The following is a 16892-nucleotide window of genomic DNA, read 5'->3' as shown; positions in this document are numbered from 1 at the left end:
GTTTATTTCAAGAATTTACTTAGAACTTTTTTATATTGAAGTACACTACACTAGACCTGGCAACTCCACATCTAACAGCTCCATTGAAAGACTACACTCTACCCTTCTCGAAAAACTCAAAACTCAAAAAATTAAAAACCCTGAGGAAACCCCGCAAAATCTGATGATTTCAGCAGTTTAAGTATACAGTCAGAGTATTCATTCTACTACAGGTTTTTCACCTTTTTCGTTACTCTATGGCCCGTACCTTAACGAACCTAACATAAACAATGACTTGACAATTTACGAACAATATAATGAAAAACGAAAAAGCGAATTAATCCCCTTTCACCAAAAAGTTTATGAGCAAACTCACAAAACACAATCCAAAAATACTCAAAAACAAAATAGAAAGTCCAGCCCCATACCTGAACTTTCAGAAGGCCAAATTGTGTACAGAAAAAATCCCTATAGGAATAAGATGAACCCCTCATTTATCCCTACGAAAATTAAGACTATTAAGAAAAACGCTTTTACTGGACTATCAAAAAAGAAAACCGTAGTTGGTCATATTAGGAAACTTAAGAGATTTAGGAAAAATCCTTCATCTTTACAGCGTAACCCGACTTCCCAGGACCAACCTTCTACAAGTCGACCCCCTGATGCCAAATAATGGATTCTTTATAGAAAATATCGCCCCTACTATGACGTTAAATCATTATCATAGTACTTATGTATATTTTAATCTCACTAGTATTAAGTTTACTTTAGCGGGATTAACTTCTAATTTGTTTATATTTAATCATTTTACCGATAAGTATAATAATACCTTAAATTTGCTATTTTTGCAAGCCAATAAAGAATTAAATAGCACATACGATTCTTATGAAAAATTAAGTCCGTTTAAGTCTTTAGTTCGCAAAAAACGCGGATTGGTAAACCTTCTTGGAAGCTACGGTTAATTCATTACTGGCAATTTAGATAATGATGACTTAGAGACTATAAACCAACACATGCAAATCTTGAAAAGTAATCAGATTAATTCCATGCATAAGATTAACGAACTAAGTTCATTCGCCGGTCATATAACTGCTAGATTCCAGGAAAATGTAAATATAGTAAATAAAAATTCAGAGAAACTTAAAGCTAATATAGATGTTTTAAACGACACCATTAGACTTTTAGTTGAAATGCAAAATCAAATTCTGCAAATTAAAAATGTACACTCTTATTTAGAAAAATTATTACGCACGTTAACTTTTGCCCATTTAGAAAGCCTAGATCTTGAAATTTTAAATACTAAAGAAATACATGAAATTTGGAAGTATTTAGAAATTCAATATCCTAAAAATTTATTATGGCCGATAAGACATATTACAGAACTGACATTAATTTGTAAAACTGGATTAATTTTATCCGATGACATGGCAATTCTAGTGATTAAGATCCCCATTTTTGGAACTTAAACATGTAACCTACAAATTGTATACCCCATTCCTTCATCAAATGACACTATTTTAGTGAGCCCTAGTAAGTTCTATTGTAACAATTTATGGTATAAAAAGTGTTTAGAGATTAATACGAATTGGATATGTAAGGATCCAATTATTAATGGTTGTAATTTGTTAACAGACTGTATACACTCAATTACGGTTATCTATTATTCAAATTTATTATAAAATTAATATTTAGGTTATACAAGATGACCCAAATGATTCTTTTTAAGTTTTGGACATAACCAGGGTTAAGAAAATAGAATAATTATTCATTATAGCATTGTCCGATTTTATTCCAATTTAATTTTTGAAGTTCATTTGATGTACTGTAAATTATTTTTAAAATTTTTCTGATGTATTGTTTTAAAAAAAAATAATCATATTTCACACTATTACTGTTATCTATTATTCGAATATAATTTAAATTTTCTATTTCGCATATACAAGAAAGCCAAATGATGTTTTTTACGGTTTGAACACAACCAGAATTAAGAAAATATAATAACTAATAGCGTTAGCGATTGTTCCGACTTAATTTTAATTCAATTTTTAGATATAATATGATTAACCCTAAATAATTTTTTTTAAATATTTTGATGTAATGTGTTTAAAAAAATAGTCATATCTCACTCAATTACGGTTATCTATTATTCAAATATAAATTAAAATTATTAATTAGGTTATTTAAGATGACCGAAATGATCCTTTTTATGTTTTGGACATAACCAGGATAAAGAAAATTGATTACTATTACCTATAGCTATTGTTCCAATATGATTTCAATTTAATTTTTAGATATAATTTGTTTAACCCTAAATAATTTTAAAAATTTTTTTAATGTATTCTGTTTTAAAAAAATAGTCATATCTCACTCAATTACGGTTATCTATTATTCAAATTTATTTTAAAATTAATATTTAGGTTATACAAGATGAGTCAAATGATCCTTTTTAAGTTTTTGGGCATTACCAGGGTTAAGAAAATAGAACAATTATTCATTATAGCATTGCCCGATTTGAATCCAATTTAATTTTTGAAGTTCATTTGATGTACTGTAAATTATTTTTAAAATTTTTCTTATGAATTGTTTTTTAAAAAAATAATTATATCTCACTCTATTACTGTTATCTATGATTCGAATATAATTTAAATTTTCTATTTCGCATATACAAGAAAGCCAAATGATGTTTTTTACGGTTTGAACACAACCAGAATTAAGAAAATGTAATAACTAATAGCGTTTACGATTGTTCCGACTGCATTTTAATTCAATTTTTAGATATAATTTGATTAACCGTAAATATTTTTTAAAATATTTTGATGTAATGTGTTTAAAAAAAATAGTCATATCTCACTCTATTACAATGATCTATTATTTGAATGTAATTTAATTTTGGTATTTAGGTTATACAAGATGACTTAAATGATTCTTTTTACATTTTGGATATAACCAGTGTTATGAAATAAGAACAATTAATCCTATAGCATTGACCGATTTGACTCCCAAGTTAATTTTTGAAAATCATTTGATTTACTATAAATTAATTTTAAAATTCTTCTGATGTATTGTTTTTAAAAAAAATTTATCATATCTTCCTCTATTACGATTATCTATTATTGGAATATAATTTAAAATTAGTATTTAGGTTATACAAGATGACTTAAATGATTCTTTTTACGTTTTGGACATAACCAGCGTTAAGAAAATAGAATAATTCATCTCTATGGCATTGTCCGATTTGACTTTAATTTAATTTTTAAAGTTCATTTGATTTACTATAAATTATTTTTAAAATATATTCAACGTATTGTTTTTAAAAAAAATAGTCATATTTCACTCTATTACGCTTATCTATTATTCGAATATAATTTAAATTTAGTATTTCGTAAATACAAGATTGCCAAATCATCTTTTTTACGGTTTGAATATAACCAGAATTAGGAAAATACGATAACTAATAGCGTTAGCTATTGTTTCGATTTAATTTTAAATTAATTTTCAGACATAATATGTTTAACCCTAAATGACCTAAATAACCCTAAATTTTTCTGTATTGTTATATATGTATTGTTTTTTCAAAAAAAAAATAAAGTAAATATTATATATATCATATTTCACTCAACAGTAATAACTGTTATCTGTTATTAGAATATAATTTAAATTTACTATTTCTCATACACAATATAGTCAAATGATGTTCTTTACGATTTGAACACAACCAGAATTAAGAAAATATGATAACTAATCGCGATAGCTATTGCTCCGGTTTAATTTTAGTTTAATTTTTAGATATAATTTTTTTAAACATAAATGATTTTTAAAAATATTTTGATGTATTGTGTTTCAAAAAAAATATTATAGATATTATAGAATACTATATATTATAGATAATATATATATTATTAATTATAATATAAACAGTTTTTTAAAGAACATTAAAATTAAATAAAATAGTTCCTAAGGAGAAAACAAAATTTTGATCTATTTAAAGTATAGTTAGCTTATTTTATAGAGAACAAATATCATTTATAAAGGGCAATATTTAACAAAAAACACTACATAAGGGGTAAACTGCTGATCATCAATCATTTAGAGACTACATTTAGAGTGAAAGGCTTATAACTTGAGTCCAAACAGTTTTTTACTTACTTAGTGAAATAATAAAGATTCAGTGTATATAATACTACTACACATAAACGTTAAAGAGAAAAAAATAGAAAGTCACTAACCTTTTTATCATCCTATACCTTATCGGGCTTCTTCACATACAGATCCTTTTTCAAAGGGCTAAATCCATGCTGCCATTCCTCGGGAGTAAGAATTGGAAAATTCTCTAGAGTATCAACACGATTATCCGGTTCGAAGGACCAGAAATTGAGAGGTAGTGTTTTCCTGAATCCCCAACATCTAAGGAGAGTGCAACATTTAATGTTACACTAGGTAAAATCGCGTAACTGATTCTACTATTGACTTCGAAGGATCACAACTATAATTTTATCCCAGAAAAGGCAAAAGTTACATTAAGACACACATCCGTTTTTTATACATCACTACTTCAAATGCATAATACTTCACACTTATTTACCCAACAACTGCATTTAAGGATACAGCAAACTTCTAATACTAAAATTACTTCCACTTTTAACAACCTTGAAGTACAGAGAAAAACTGCTAGTAAAAAAGCCAATATTTAACTTTTACTATTTTTAGAAATTCGTAGGCATAGTAATAGGCGAGCATGAGAAACAAAATAATTTTGACCGTTTTGAAGAGTTTATTGAAAAATTTTCTGCTTTTAAACTACTGAAAGATTGAACTCGAAAAATTCATCCATTATCCCAAAGATGCTGGTCATACACTTTTATAAAAGGTAAAAAACACGAAATCTACAGCATCACAAATACATTTAATAAAATAACGAAGGTTACATGTTTTGCTCGACTAGAGCATCATCAGACCTAAACAATATTTAAAATTATGTAACCCGAAAAAAGGAGAATTCAACAAAAATTGAAAGATTGGTTTAGTGCTCACAGTGAGTTTTAAGACAGCAAAAAGCTAACAATTTTTAAAATTGAATACACACCTGGTCCATGCATTAATTGAGCAATTGTTTTAAATTTTAATTTAAATGTTGAAACTTTTTTATATAGCGAGCCAGTTTGTGTTTTAACATCAAAATTTAAAACTCCATATACTTCCCATAGTTTAGATGATTTATATGCAATACTTGAAGCAATAGACCTTACTATTATTACCCTGCCTTTGGAGGAAAATGTTACCAATAATAACAACCCCGACTGTGACTTAAATCCAAATACTGCTACCAATACCCTTGGCAATACTGTCATCTTCTCGATCATGTCAAACCATTAAATGACATAAATAAAATTAAACATGTGTTCGATTTTGTGTCAAACATACTAAAAAGTTTTAAAAACATTGAAGACAACAAAATAGTGCATGCTTTAGATTTTATTTGTGAACAATTAGCTTTGTTTATAACTGCAAAGGAAAGGTACAGATATTCAAGTAGTACAATAATTTTGACTTCTATAATCTATACTATTTTTAGAAATTCCGGAAAATGTTTTTTATACAGAGATCGAGCGCATCGACAGTGTGAGAGATGAACAGCTACTAAAGACTTCCTTTGCGTCTGAAGCTGCTTACGTAATCGTTAAGCACGATTCGTACTTATTAGTAAATAGCGTATTTGGTGCAAATATTTCATTGTGATTTCGACAGTGTTGTGGTTTTCACAACAATCACTTTGGATTTCCCAAATGAATTAAAGAAATTAAATTGAAATTAATACAGAATGTTTTTTATACAGAGATCGAGCGCATCGACAGTGTGAGAGATGAACAGCTACTAAAGACTTCCTTTGCATCTGAAGCTGCTTACGTAATCGTAAAGCACGATTCGTACTTATTAGTAAATAGCGTATTTGGTGCAAATATTTCATTGTGATTTCGACAGTGTTGTGGTTTTCACAACAATCACTTTGGATTTCCCAAATGAATTAAAGAAATTAAATTGAAATTAATACAGAATAATAGCTAAAGTTTATAGTTATCGTATTTTCTCAACACTCATTGGAGCAAAAACGTAAAACGGATAATATAGGTTGTCCTATATAAGCTCCTTGCACTAAACTTAAATTACATTCAAATAATAGGTATCAGTAATAGAGTTAGATATTCGTAATTTTTTAAAACACAATACATAAAAAAATATGAGAAATCAATTAGGATATATCAAATGAACTCTGAAAATTAAAATTAAATTAAATCGGAACAAGAGCTAAACAGTTTAATTCTACTTTCTTATTACTAATTATGACCAAAATATAAAACGAAGCATATAGCGCATATTTAATATCCTATATAAGATCTTATTACTAAATTTATATTACATTTGAGTAATAGGTATCAGTAATAGTTAGATATGTTTATTTTTCAAAAACACAATACATTAAAAAAAATTTAAAATCGTTTAGGATAGATCAAATGAACTCTAAATATTAAATTGAAAATACATACATATCTCATTTTCTTAACACTCATTATGTCCAAAACGCACATCGAATCATAAAGGTTTTTCTATACAGATCGCGTTTTCGTTCGTTACTTATAGGAAACCGCATAGAGGCGAAATTTTGCAACGTCGCGCGTGTACGAGTGCCTGCGACAGAGCACCGCCCCGGCCGGCCCGAGGACGGGTTAGTAAACATCTGATTTTCGTGGGAGCTGCGTCGTTTGGCGACAACATGTCCCAAAATATTACGCGAAAATCCAGGCATTTTTAAAATATTTATTCTAATGCGGGTTTTACAGACATGACAATGTGTAAAACCAATAACACCTCTACAAAAGGACAAAGCGCTCCAAAAAATTTTGCTCGTGACGTCACGCGTTTAGGCCATGCACTTCGGGTTGATTTTCGGGTGAATTCAGCTGTTGACGCTGCCGTTGTTCGTCCACGGAAGGCTGCCTGCAACGCTGCCAGACTTTGCAGATTGCCGCGAACGTTAGGATGCTGTATTACTATTTAAAAATAATTAAATCTATATCTTTAACTGCCCTTACTTTACAATTTAGTTAAGAAAAAGAGTGCATGTTTATTTCTCTTTTTATAATTTAAACTTTTTTCAAATTTAATCATTTATCTAATACCTTGTTACTTGCCAATAGGAGTTCTTTCTATATAAATCTGACAACGGCGCATCTACTAGTTGTGCCACCTGATGAAAGGAGAGGTTAGGTTGTGTATATTTATGTTCTGTGGTTGCCGGTATTTCTAACGAGATCCGCAGTAAACATTAGCTCATTTTTGTGTTTTTTTTCTAAAATCGGAACTGTTTATTTCCGCGAAACGTGTATGTTATATTTATGTAAACTCTTCGCGTACTTTTAAATCGCAAAATCGTATTTCCGGACTAGAAAAATCCTTGGGAAAACCGGGCGGCGCCGCGGTTTTATTTGTTTATATCGGACTTTAATACTTTAGTTCGTGTTTAATTTAATGTTTTTCTCCTAGTTCGGCTTGTAGTTAATACCAAAGTGTAAATATGCCTCAAAAGTGTTGTGTTCCGGGTTGTAACGGAAACTATAAAAAAGGACCTAAAGTGCATGTCTTCGGTTTTCCTAAGGATATAAATCTAAGGCGAAAATGGGTAAAAGCCATACACAGAGATGACTTTGAGCCCACAAACAACACCAAAGTATGTGAAGCTCATTTTCCTGAAGGTAGTATAATAAAGAGTACTCAAGTTCAAGATTCCAACATAGGTAAAATTTTTACAATAGAATTACTAAAACCACGACTAAAAGAAGACTGTACACCATATATTTTTTTAAATTGCCCTAGTTATTTGTCAAAAACTATAAAAATACGGCCAAGTAAAGATGAAAGGTTTAAAAATATTGACAAGTTGAATTTGACTTTGGCGAGCATGAGAAACAAAATAATTTTGACCGTTTTGAAGAGTTTATTGAAAAATTTTCTGCTTTTAAACTACTGAAAGATTGAACTCGAAAAATTCATCCATTATCCCAAAGATGCTGGTCATACACTTTTATAAAAGGTAAAAAACACGAAATCTACAGCATCACAAATACATTTAATAAAATAACGAAGGTTACATGTTTCGCTCGACTAGAGCATCATCAGACCTAAACAATATTTAAAATTATGTAACCCGAAAAAAGGAGAATTCAACAAAAATTGAAAGATTGGTTTAGTGCTCACAGTGAGTTTTAAGACAGCAAAAAGCTAACAATTTTTAAAATTGAATACACACCTGGTCCATGCATTAATTGAGCAATTGTTTTAAATTTTAATTTAAATGTTGAAACTTTTTTATATAGCGAGCCAGTTTGTGTTTTAACATCAAAATTTAAAACTCCATATACTTCCCATAGTTTAGATGATTTATATGCAATACTTGAAGCAATAGACCTTACTATTATTACCCTGCCTTTGGAGGAAAATGTTACCAATAATAACAACCCCTACTGTGACTTAAATCCAAATACTGCTACCAATACCCTTGGCAATACTGTCATCTTCTCGATCATGTCAAACCATTAAATGACATAAATAAAATTAAACATGTGTTCGATTTTGTGTCAAACATACTAAAAAGTTTTAAAAACATTGAAGACAACAAAATAGTGCATGCTTTAGATTTTATTTGTGAACAATTAGCTTTGTTTATAACTGCAAAGGAAAGGTACAGATATTCAAGTAGTACAATAATTTTGACTTCTATAATCTATACTATTAGTCCTCATGCGTACAAGTATTTAAGAGATTATGGATCCCTAATTTTACCACATCCTCAAACTATAATGGGTATTTGTAACAAACACATGACCGATCCCCACATAGATGAAAAAAAAATGTTTTTAACCTATGCCCGAAATGTGTTTAGTTTACTAAATGATCATGAGAGATTTGTGTCACTACTTTTTAATGAAATTCATATTGACCCTTACATGGACTATAAAGGCGATAATATCACTGGAACATCAGTCAATAATAAGTCTCGAGCTTCCTTGGCATAAGGAAGTAGTTCACATAGCTCCCATCTCCAAAATTACATCAGACATACTTCATAATTTTATTAAGACAATTATTGAAAATTTAGAGGAGATGGTATCAGAGATTGTACAGACCAACTTAGTATTGTTTATCCTCATCCCATAGATAATCAGAGACCATTATTTTACCTATTTGATACAGTTCATTTAGTTAAATGTGTTTTTAATAATTGGCGTAACTCTAAACCAGACCAAAAATTTTATTTTCCTGATTTTGACACTTCAAAGAAAAAATGTGCTTCTTTTTCTGCAATTAAAGAATTACTTGAACTGGAGTATGAGAAGCTTTTTAAGCTTTTAAAGCTTTTAAAGTCAATATATGCATTTCTGTGTATATAATAACATTTTTTACTACTTGATGGTATAAAAAAATTATTATAAATACCTAAATGTGTTGAATTTTGGCGCAGATGTAGGGGAGTTGGGAGTCTGCATTTATTATTACACCATAATATTTAACCTGACATTCAACCAGAACTAAAACATACCTTTGAATGTTTCCTGAACTCTATTCTATTCCTAGCATTTTTTAAAACAAGCCAAATATTGAGATATTAGCATATGAAGTCCCTTGGTTTTTAAAAATCGGTGGCCCACATCGATGACGTCACGCGCCAAGCACTAAGGCCTTGTCTTTGAGTGGGTGTTGGTAAAACCCGTATAGAATTGTAATCTTAAAATGTTTAATATGCTGTGTTTTGCATAATGAAAATTAAAGCGTTATTCTAATAAAAAATAAAATATCAACTCTGATAAAAATATAATAAAAAATAAGAAATAAAACTCTAATAAACAAACTTAACAACATATCATTTTTTAAATTAAACGCTCAAATAAACCGCCTTCTTTCGCTAAACAAAAACTTAACCTATCGTAAAAGCTATTTCGCACCTCCAAAAGAGTTTCAGGTAAAATGGAATTGGCACCTTCGACAATTTTATTTCGCTCCTCTAAATTTGTTGGCCTACTAAATTCATGCTTGTAAATTGTCTGCTTAAGGTAACCCCACAGATAAAAGTCATTTGGAGAAAAATCTGGAGATCTAGGAGGCCATTTAATATCGCCAGTCCCACTAATAAGGCGGTTAGGAAAAGTGTTTGTTAAAAATTATTTTACCCTAGCCGCGTTATGAGCAGGACTGCCATCTTGCTGAAAATAAACGATCCCAGGTCTACATCATGTAGGATTTAAATGGCAGGAAGAACTTGGTTTTGCAGCAACTAAAAACAAAGTACTTTTGGGCGTTTAAAGTGCCATCAAGAAAAAATGGCCCTATAACATTGTCGCCCAAAATACCTGCCCAAACATTCAATTTCTGAGGATACTGAGGTACGAAACTGAAAACTTCTGTGCTCGTTTTCCTGAGACCAATAACGAACAATGAAAGGATTGTGTTTCCCATGTAATGGAAAAGAAGATATCATCAGAAAACAAAATATTTTTTAAAAAATATTCGTTTTCATTTGCCTTTTCCATCATGGTTTCACAAAATTCCATTCTTCGCCACTGGTCTTCAGGAAATATTTCCTGAGTTTTTGAATACTTGAAACATTTGTACCCATATTTTTTCCAGATACGAGCAACAGTTTAATTGCTCATTCCCAGTTCCTCTCCAACACTTCTAGTGGACCGTGTCGAATCAAGTTCTAGGGTACTGCAAACCATTTCTTCCAGCCGTTCTATATCCCGGACCACTTCAACAGGTGATTTTTGTCGTTTTGTGTGGCATTTTTTAGAATCTTGAAGATAACAAGATGTCTCAAAATTTTTAACCACATTTAAAACCGTTTTTGCACAAGGAATCGGTCAATTCTCAAATATCACTGAAAACAAATCTCTACATTGTACTGCCGAATTGCCTCCATAAAACCATTTAATTAGTTAAACTCTTTCGGAAGGGGTATAAACAGCCATAGTGAAAAAAACACGAAAATAACGCTCAAAAACTATTAATGCAACGTGCAGTAACACAGCAAAGTGAGGTCTGCTGACTCCCGGTTGATAAAATAAAAACGAAAAATTCCGCCGCCTGCAAGCCCCAACCAAGCGGTGTTGCCATTATTTTGGGTAATACGTAGCTCACGATAACACGATCTGTATAAGCTCTTAACACTAAGTTCAAATTACATTCGAATAATAGCCAATAGATATAGTAATAGAGTTAGACATTTGAATTTTTTTAAACACAATATATCAACAACATTGAAAACATATCGGAACAATAGCTGTATGTTTACTTATCGTATTTTCTTAAAACTGATTATTTCCAAAAACTAAAATAAATCATAGGGTAGTCCTATATAAGCTCTTAACACTAAATTTAAATTATATTCGAATAACAGGTAACAGTAAAAGAGTTTGATATTCGTATTTTGTTAAAACACAATACACCAAAAAATTTAAAAATCATTTAGGATATATCAAATGAAATCTAAATATTAAATTGAAACCACATTAATAGCTATAGTATTTAGTTATCTTATTCTCCTTCCCTGGAGTACACGGTAAGTGGCACAAAATATAAGTTAATAATATGCAATTTATATCTTCCGTATGATAATGGATCCCCCGGCGGAAGAACTAAAAAGGTTAATAAAATACCGTAAGCATAGTTTGGACTGATAGCGCTGTCAGCGGTCATGTACCTTCGACATGCATTGCGATTATTTGCCGGCTTGCATGAAAATAGTCTATGTTGAACCGCAGTGAAGTTATTAGCGAATTTGTACATGTGGTTCGCGCGAGTACTTTTGTTAAAATATTGTTCATCGATTTTTTGGCAAAATGGTAAGTTATAACTACATATTTGTATTGTTTTGTAGTGTTTGATATAAATTTTTTATAGTCGAAGAGATTTTTTGATCCACTTGTTGAAAAAGGTGCAGAAATTCTGCGGGAATTAGCTGAGCACGACAGCAATATATTGTCGGATGCTGAGGATAGTAGTGAAGGCGAAGAAGACGCCGTAGAAAACTGGTTGGAAAGCTCAGATATAGAACAAGAAATATCTAGTGAAGGTGACGAAGAGGTTGAAGAACCAGTGGTAAATACGATATTGGGAAAAGATAAAATAACAAGATGGAAACTACAGATGCCTGTTCAGAACGTAAGAACTCGTTCACATAATATTGTCAGCTATTTGCCTGGGGTCAAAGGTGCAGCTAGAAATGCAAGATCTGGTTTAGCTTGTTGGAGTGCTTTTTTTCTTCGAGACGACGATATGTTAAACCTAATTGTCAGTAATACTAATAAGTATATTTCTAGTAAGAAGGATTCATATAGCAGAGAGAGAGACTGCAAGATTACTAACTTGTCTGAAATTAAAGCATTTATTGGTTTGTTGTATGGCAGGATTCCATAGGAATAGTCGACTAAACACAGCAGACCTTTGGGCTATTGATAATTCTGGCATTGAACTTTTCCGAATAACAATGTCTCGAAATAGATTTCATTTTCTCGTGCAAAATGTGCGGTTTGATGATAAAGAAACGCGGAATGAACGGAAAATCTGTGATAAGCTTGATCCTATAAGAGACCTTTTTAAAATGTTTGTTGAAAAGTGCCAACAAAATTATTCTGTTGGTGAGTATTTCACAGTCGACGAAATGTTGCCACCGTTTAGGGGCAAATGTTCATTTCGACAATACATTCCGAGCAAGCCATCGAAATATGGTTATAGCTAAAGATATTAGCCCTTGATTGTAAAATGTTTTATACTGCCAATTTGGAAATATATGTCGGGGTGCAACCTGAAGGACCTTACAAAGTTGACAATAGTGCTATATCTGTGGTAAAAAGACTATATGCCCCACTGAGTGGCAGTGGAAGAAATATTACCGGCGACAACTGGTTTACAGCTACGAACTCGTCACAGATCTCCTAAGAAATCACCGACTCACTTACGTTGGAACTGTAAGAAAAAACAAACGCGAACTCCCACCTAGCTTAGTATCAGTGAACATTCGAGACGTTTACTCATCAACATTTGCTTTTCAAGAGAATATAACTTTTGTTTCTTATATCCCAAAAAAAAAGGAAAAAATGTTCTTCTATTCTCTAGCACGCACCATGATTCAGCCATTGATGTTACAACTGGTGAAAAGAAAAAACCTGATATTGTAACTTTCTACAATGAGACAAAATCTGGTGTTGACGTGTAGATAAACTTTGTGCCACTTATTCGGTGTCTAGAAACACTAACCGCTGGCCGATGACAGTTTTTTATTCAATGCTAAATGTAGGGGCCATAAATACATATGTAATTTAAAATCTTATAATAGCTAACAGAAGACATTTTATAAAAACACTAGCTTTAGAACTGACAAAAGATCATATAAAAAACAGATCACAAATTGCAAGTTTACCAGATCTAAAGAAAAGAACTTGTGAAATTGCTACCGAGGGGGAACCGGTTGGAGGGGAAGGGACGAGTAAGAAGTCCAGAATGGAGGCTTCTGGTACCTGGAAAAGGTGTTATATTTGTGGTCGGAAAAAAAATCGTATGACTAAATATACCTGTATAAAGTGTGAAAATTATATTTGCCTAAAACATGCAAACTACACCTGCCACTCCTGCAATTAAAAAAATTATTGATCTTATTTTTTTGAATTTTATATTATTTTATTATGTTACTCATCGATTACTTTACAATTGAAACTATTATCTTGTGTTAAAAATGATTTATTTAATGTGTCTGTTATCTTGACATTTTATATTATTTGATTTTGTGGACATTACATATTATTATCTGTTCAATATTGAAACACATTTATATAGAATAAACCCACTTTAATTCGTGAATATTTCAATATATATATCATATTATAATCTTTGTTTAATGTAAAATAAATATTTACTTGGCGTCTCTTAGACACCGCGCGAGTAACGGCGTGAGGAACTATGACGCGGTTAACGGAGGGTTAATCGCGAGGTGTGATGCAAACGCGCACAGCATTGTATGGAGAAGTACGGATACCAACACAAGGGGTACGGCATTATTAAAATATGTAGTATCGGAAAACCTTAAGGTAACAAACATAAATGCGGAACCAACTTTTTTCAATAGAGTTAGACAAGAGGTTATCGACATAACGCTGGTAATACGGTAATTAGCGGATAGGGTTGATAACTGCAGGGGATCACAGGACATAACGATGTCCGCCATAGTCATATAATAATCCGATTTGAAATCGATTTGGATAAGAAGGAACAGCCTCTCAAGAGAAACCCGAGGGCTACCTACTGGACCAAATTTAAAGAGGGCCTTGTTCAGTCCTTGATTACTCTAGGTGGAGCCATATCCTCCAAGGAGGAACTAGACATAGGGGTAGTACGGTTAAACAGTATACTCATCAGTTCTTACGAGGCAACATGTCCTCCTAAGAGAGTTGGCAACAAAAGATTGACCTGGTGGAGTGACAATTTGGACCGTCTCAAAAAAGACGAAAGATGGTCGCACCATAGCGTTCTTAAGGGGGGAACCAAGAGAACTAGGATTTATACTTAACAGGTAGGAGAAACAGACACAGCCCGTCTTCTGAAGCTACTGGGCTCTGACAAAAAAACCGAGATAGGATGCCTGAAGAAAGGTAAACTATGGACCTCAAACGAAGAAGAGACCATCAAGCTTCTCCTTAAAATAAACTTTCCTGGACTATTGTCAACCAAAGTCCGTTAGGCAATAAGCCTGACTTCATTTCTACTAAAGACTATAGAAATGCTTATAGACAGGTATATAACTGAGGAGATTCTACTAGAATCACCACTACATAGGAATTAGCATGCCTACATGAAAGGGAAGTCGACGGAAACAGCACTTCACTCTGTAGTGAGTAAAGCTGAAAAAGCCATAGAGAACAAGAAAATAGCACTATAGGGTGAAAGGCAGCTACCACACCTTTGGTGCCTGGTGATGGACAGTCTCTTTAGGAAGCTAGAACTTGAAGAATTCTATGCAAAGGCATACGCGGACGACGGACTAGTGATGGTCACAGGTAAATTCGTGAACACAGTCTGTGAACGGATGCAAGTCGCATGCAGGATGGTGGAACAGTAGTGTCGGGAGACTGGGCTGTCGGTCAACCCTGAAAAGACCGAGCTTAATCTCTCTACTAAGAGGCGGAATTTGATAGGCTTTAAACCTCCCATTATGTATCAGAATCGTCTAACTTTGAGGCAGCAGGTCAAATACTTAGGAGTCTTAGACTTTAGGCAACAAGCTAACGTTCAAAACTCACGTAGAGCAGGCAGTAAATAAGGCAACGGCCCTAATATGGCAATTACGGAGAACAATAGGTACAAGATGAGGGTCTAAAACCCCACGTTCTCCAGTGGCTTTATACCGCAGTCATACGACCGAGGATCTCGTACGGATCCGTGGTATGGTGACCAGCCGTATTGAAGGTCACCAACGCCCAAAAGCTGACCAGACTGCAAAGACTGGTCTGCTTGGGAATTACTGGAGCTATGAGAACAACACCTGCGATGCCACTAAATATTCTTCTTGTACTATCGGACCTCTTAGTCTGGATTGAGAGGGAGGCCTTGGCGGCGCATAAGAGGATGAAGGATAACGGAGGGTGGCGCAATGTTTACTTAGGACAACGCCATATGACGATTGCTCTCAGGATGTGTAAGAACATACCAATTCTGACATCCAGATGCACTACAGAAAGTGGCGAGCTAAGGTTAAAGAAGAGGTTTTAAGTTCAAATCCCGACAAGGGAAGAATGGTCGGCGCACCAAATTAAAGAGCCAAGTGGTTTCCAGGCCTGGTACACAGATGGATCATGGATGAAAAGCACCAATTCAGCCGAAGCCGGAGTGTACAGGATGGAAACGAACACAGGGGAATCCTTCCCGCTAGGAAAACATACCACAGTTTTCCAAACGGAGGTGTTTGCTATAGTCGAAGTAGCAAACAAACGAGAGGCATTGGAAGGTAACGGGGGAATTTGCATTTACTCCGATAGTCAAGCTGCCCTCAAGGCGATTCAGAAACCCAGGGCCAGCTCAGCGTTAGTCTAGGAATCCAGAGACGCATTGGGAAGGCTTGCAGCACGCAGGGAAGTGACTGAGATGGGTCCCAGGAGGTCAAAGTCAGTCAAGGTGTTGAAGGCAATAAGCGGGCCGACCAAATGGCGAGACAAGGTTCCGTTAACCCCTTCGTAGGCCCCGAACTTTGTCTCGGTCTCAGCAAAAAACAAATCTCCCAGGAAAAAATAAGGAGGAATTGAAGAAGGACAGAAGGATGTAGACAAGCCAAGGAAATGATACCAGACCATGACGGCTCTAAATCAAGGTGACTGTTAGCAAAGACCCGGCAAAGTATCAAAGACTTGTTGGGAATCCTGACCGGGCACAACAGTCTAAACAGGCATCTACACCTTCTTGGTATAAGAGAAAGCGCACGCTGTCCGAATTGCGGCACAGGGGAACATACTTCATACCACTTACCTGTGTTAGGTGGAGTCGCCTGAGAAGGAAAACTTTCGGTGCAACACTCCAACGGGAAGATCTTAAAGATCTGGACTGAGACAACGTGCAAGCCTTTATTAAAAGAACGGGCCGACAGAGTGAAGATCGCGCATTGGGAGTGGAGGCGTAGGGATGAGTGATTCTGGGGTTGGCGAAAAGATACTGTTCAGGCCTACTTGGCGAGCTCTAGCTCCTCAACCTTACTACTACTACTACTATCTTATCTACTATCTTATTTTCTTAAAACTGATTATTTTCAAAACTCAAAAGGAATCATACAGGTTGTCCTATACAGTGCTTTCATTTTAAAACGATCCACCTTTAATAACTTT

The 16892-nt window shown here is 33.4% G+C and overlaps 1 protein-coding gene across 1 annotated transcript; it reads left to right on the top strand.

Moving 5' to 3' along the window:
- The first annotated feature begins 11783 nt into the window (after nucleotides 1-11783).
- LOC126737566 (uncharacterized) lies at nucleotides 11784-12444 on the top strand. Its single transcript, XM_050442495.1, has 2 exons — nucleotides 11784-11870; nucleotides 11929-12444. The coding sequence occupies exons 1-2, from the start codon at nucleotides 11868-11870 to the stop codon at nucleotides 12442-12444; spliced, it is 519 nt and encodes a 172-aa protein (XP_050298452.1). The 5' UTR covers nucleotides 11784-11867.
- Nucleotides 12445-16892: the final 4448 nt, after the last annotated feature.

Source organism: Anthonomus grandis, chromosome 6 (genome assembly GCF_022605725.1).
Source record: "Anthonomus grandis grandis chromosome 6, icAntGran1.3, whole genome shotgun sequence".
NCBI lineage: Eukaryota > Metazoa > Arthropoda > Insecta > Coleoptera > Curculionidae > Anthonomus > Anthonomus grandis.
Note: the sequence above shows the minus strand (reverse complement) of the source record. Positions and strands in the feature narration are given on the sequence as shown.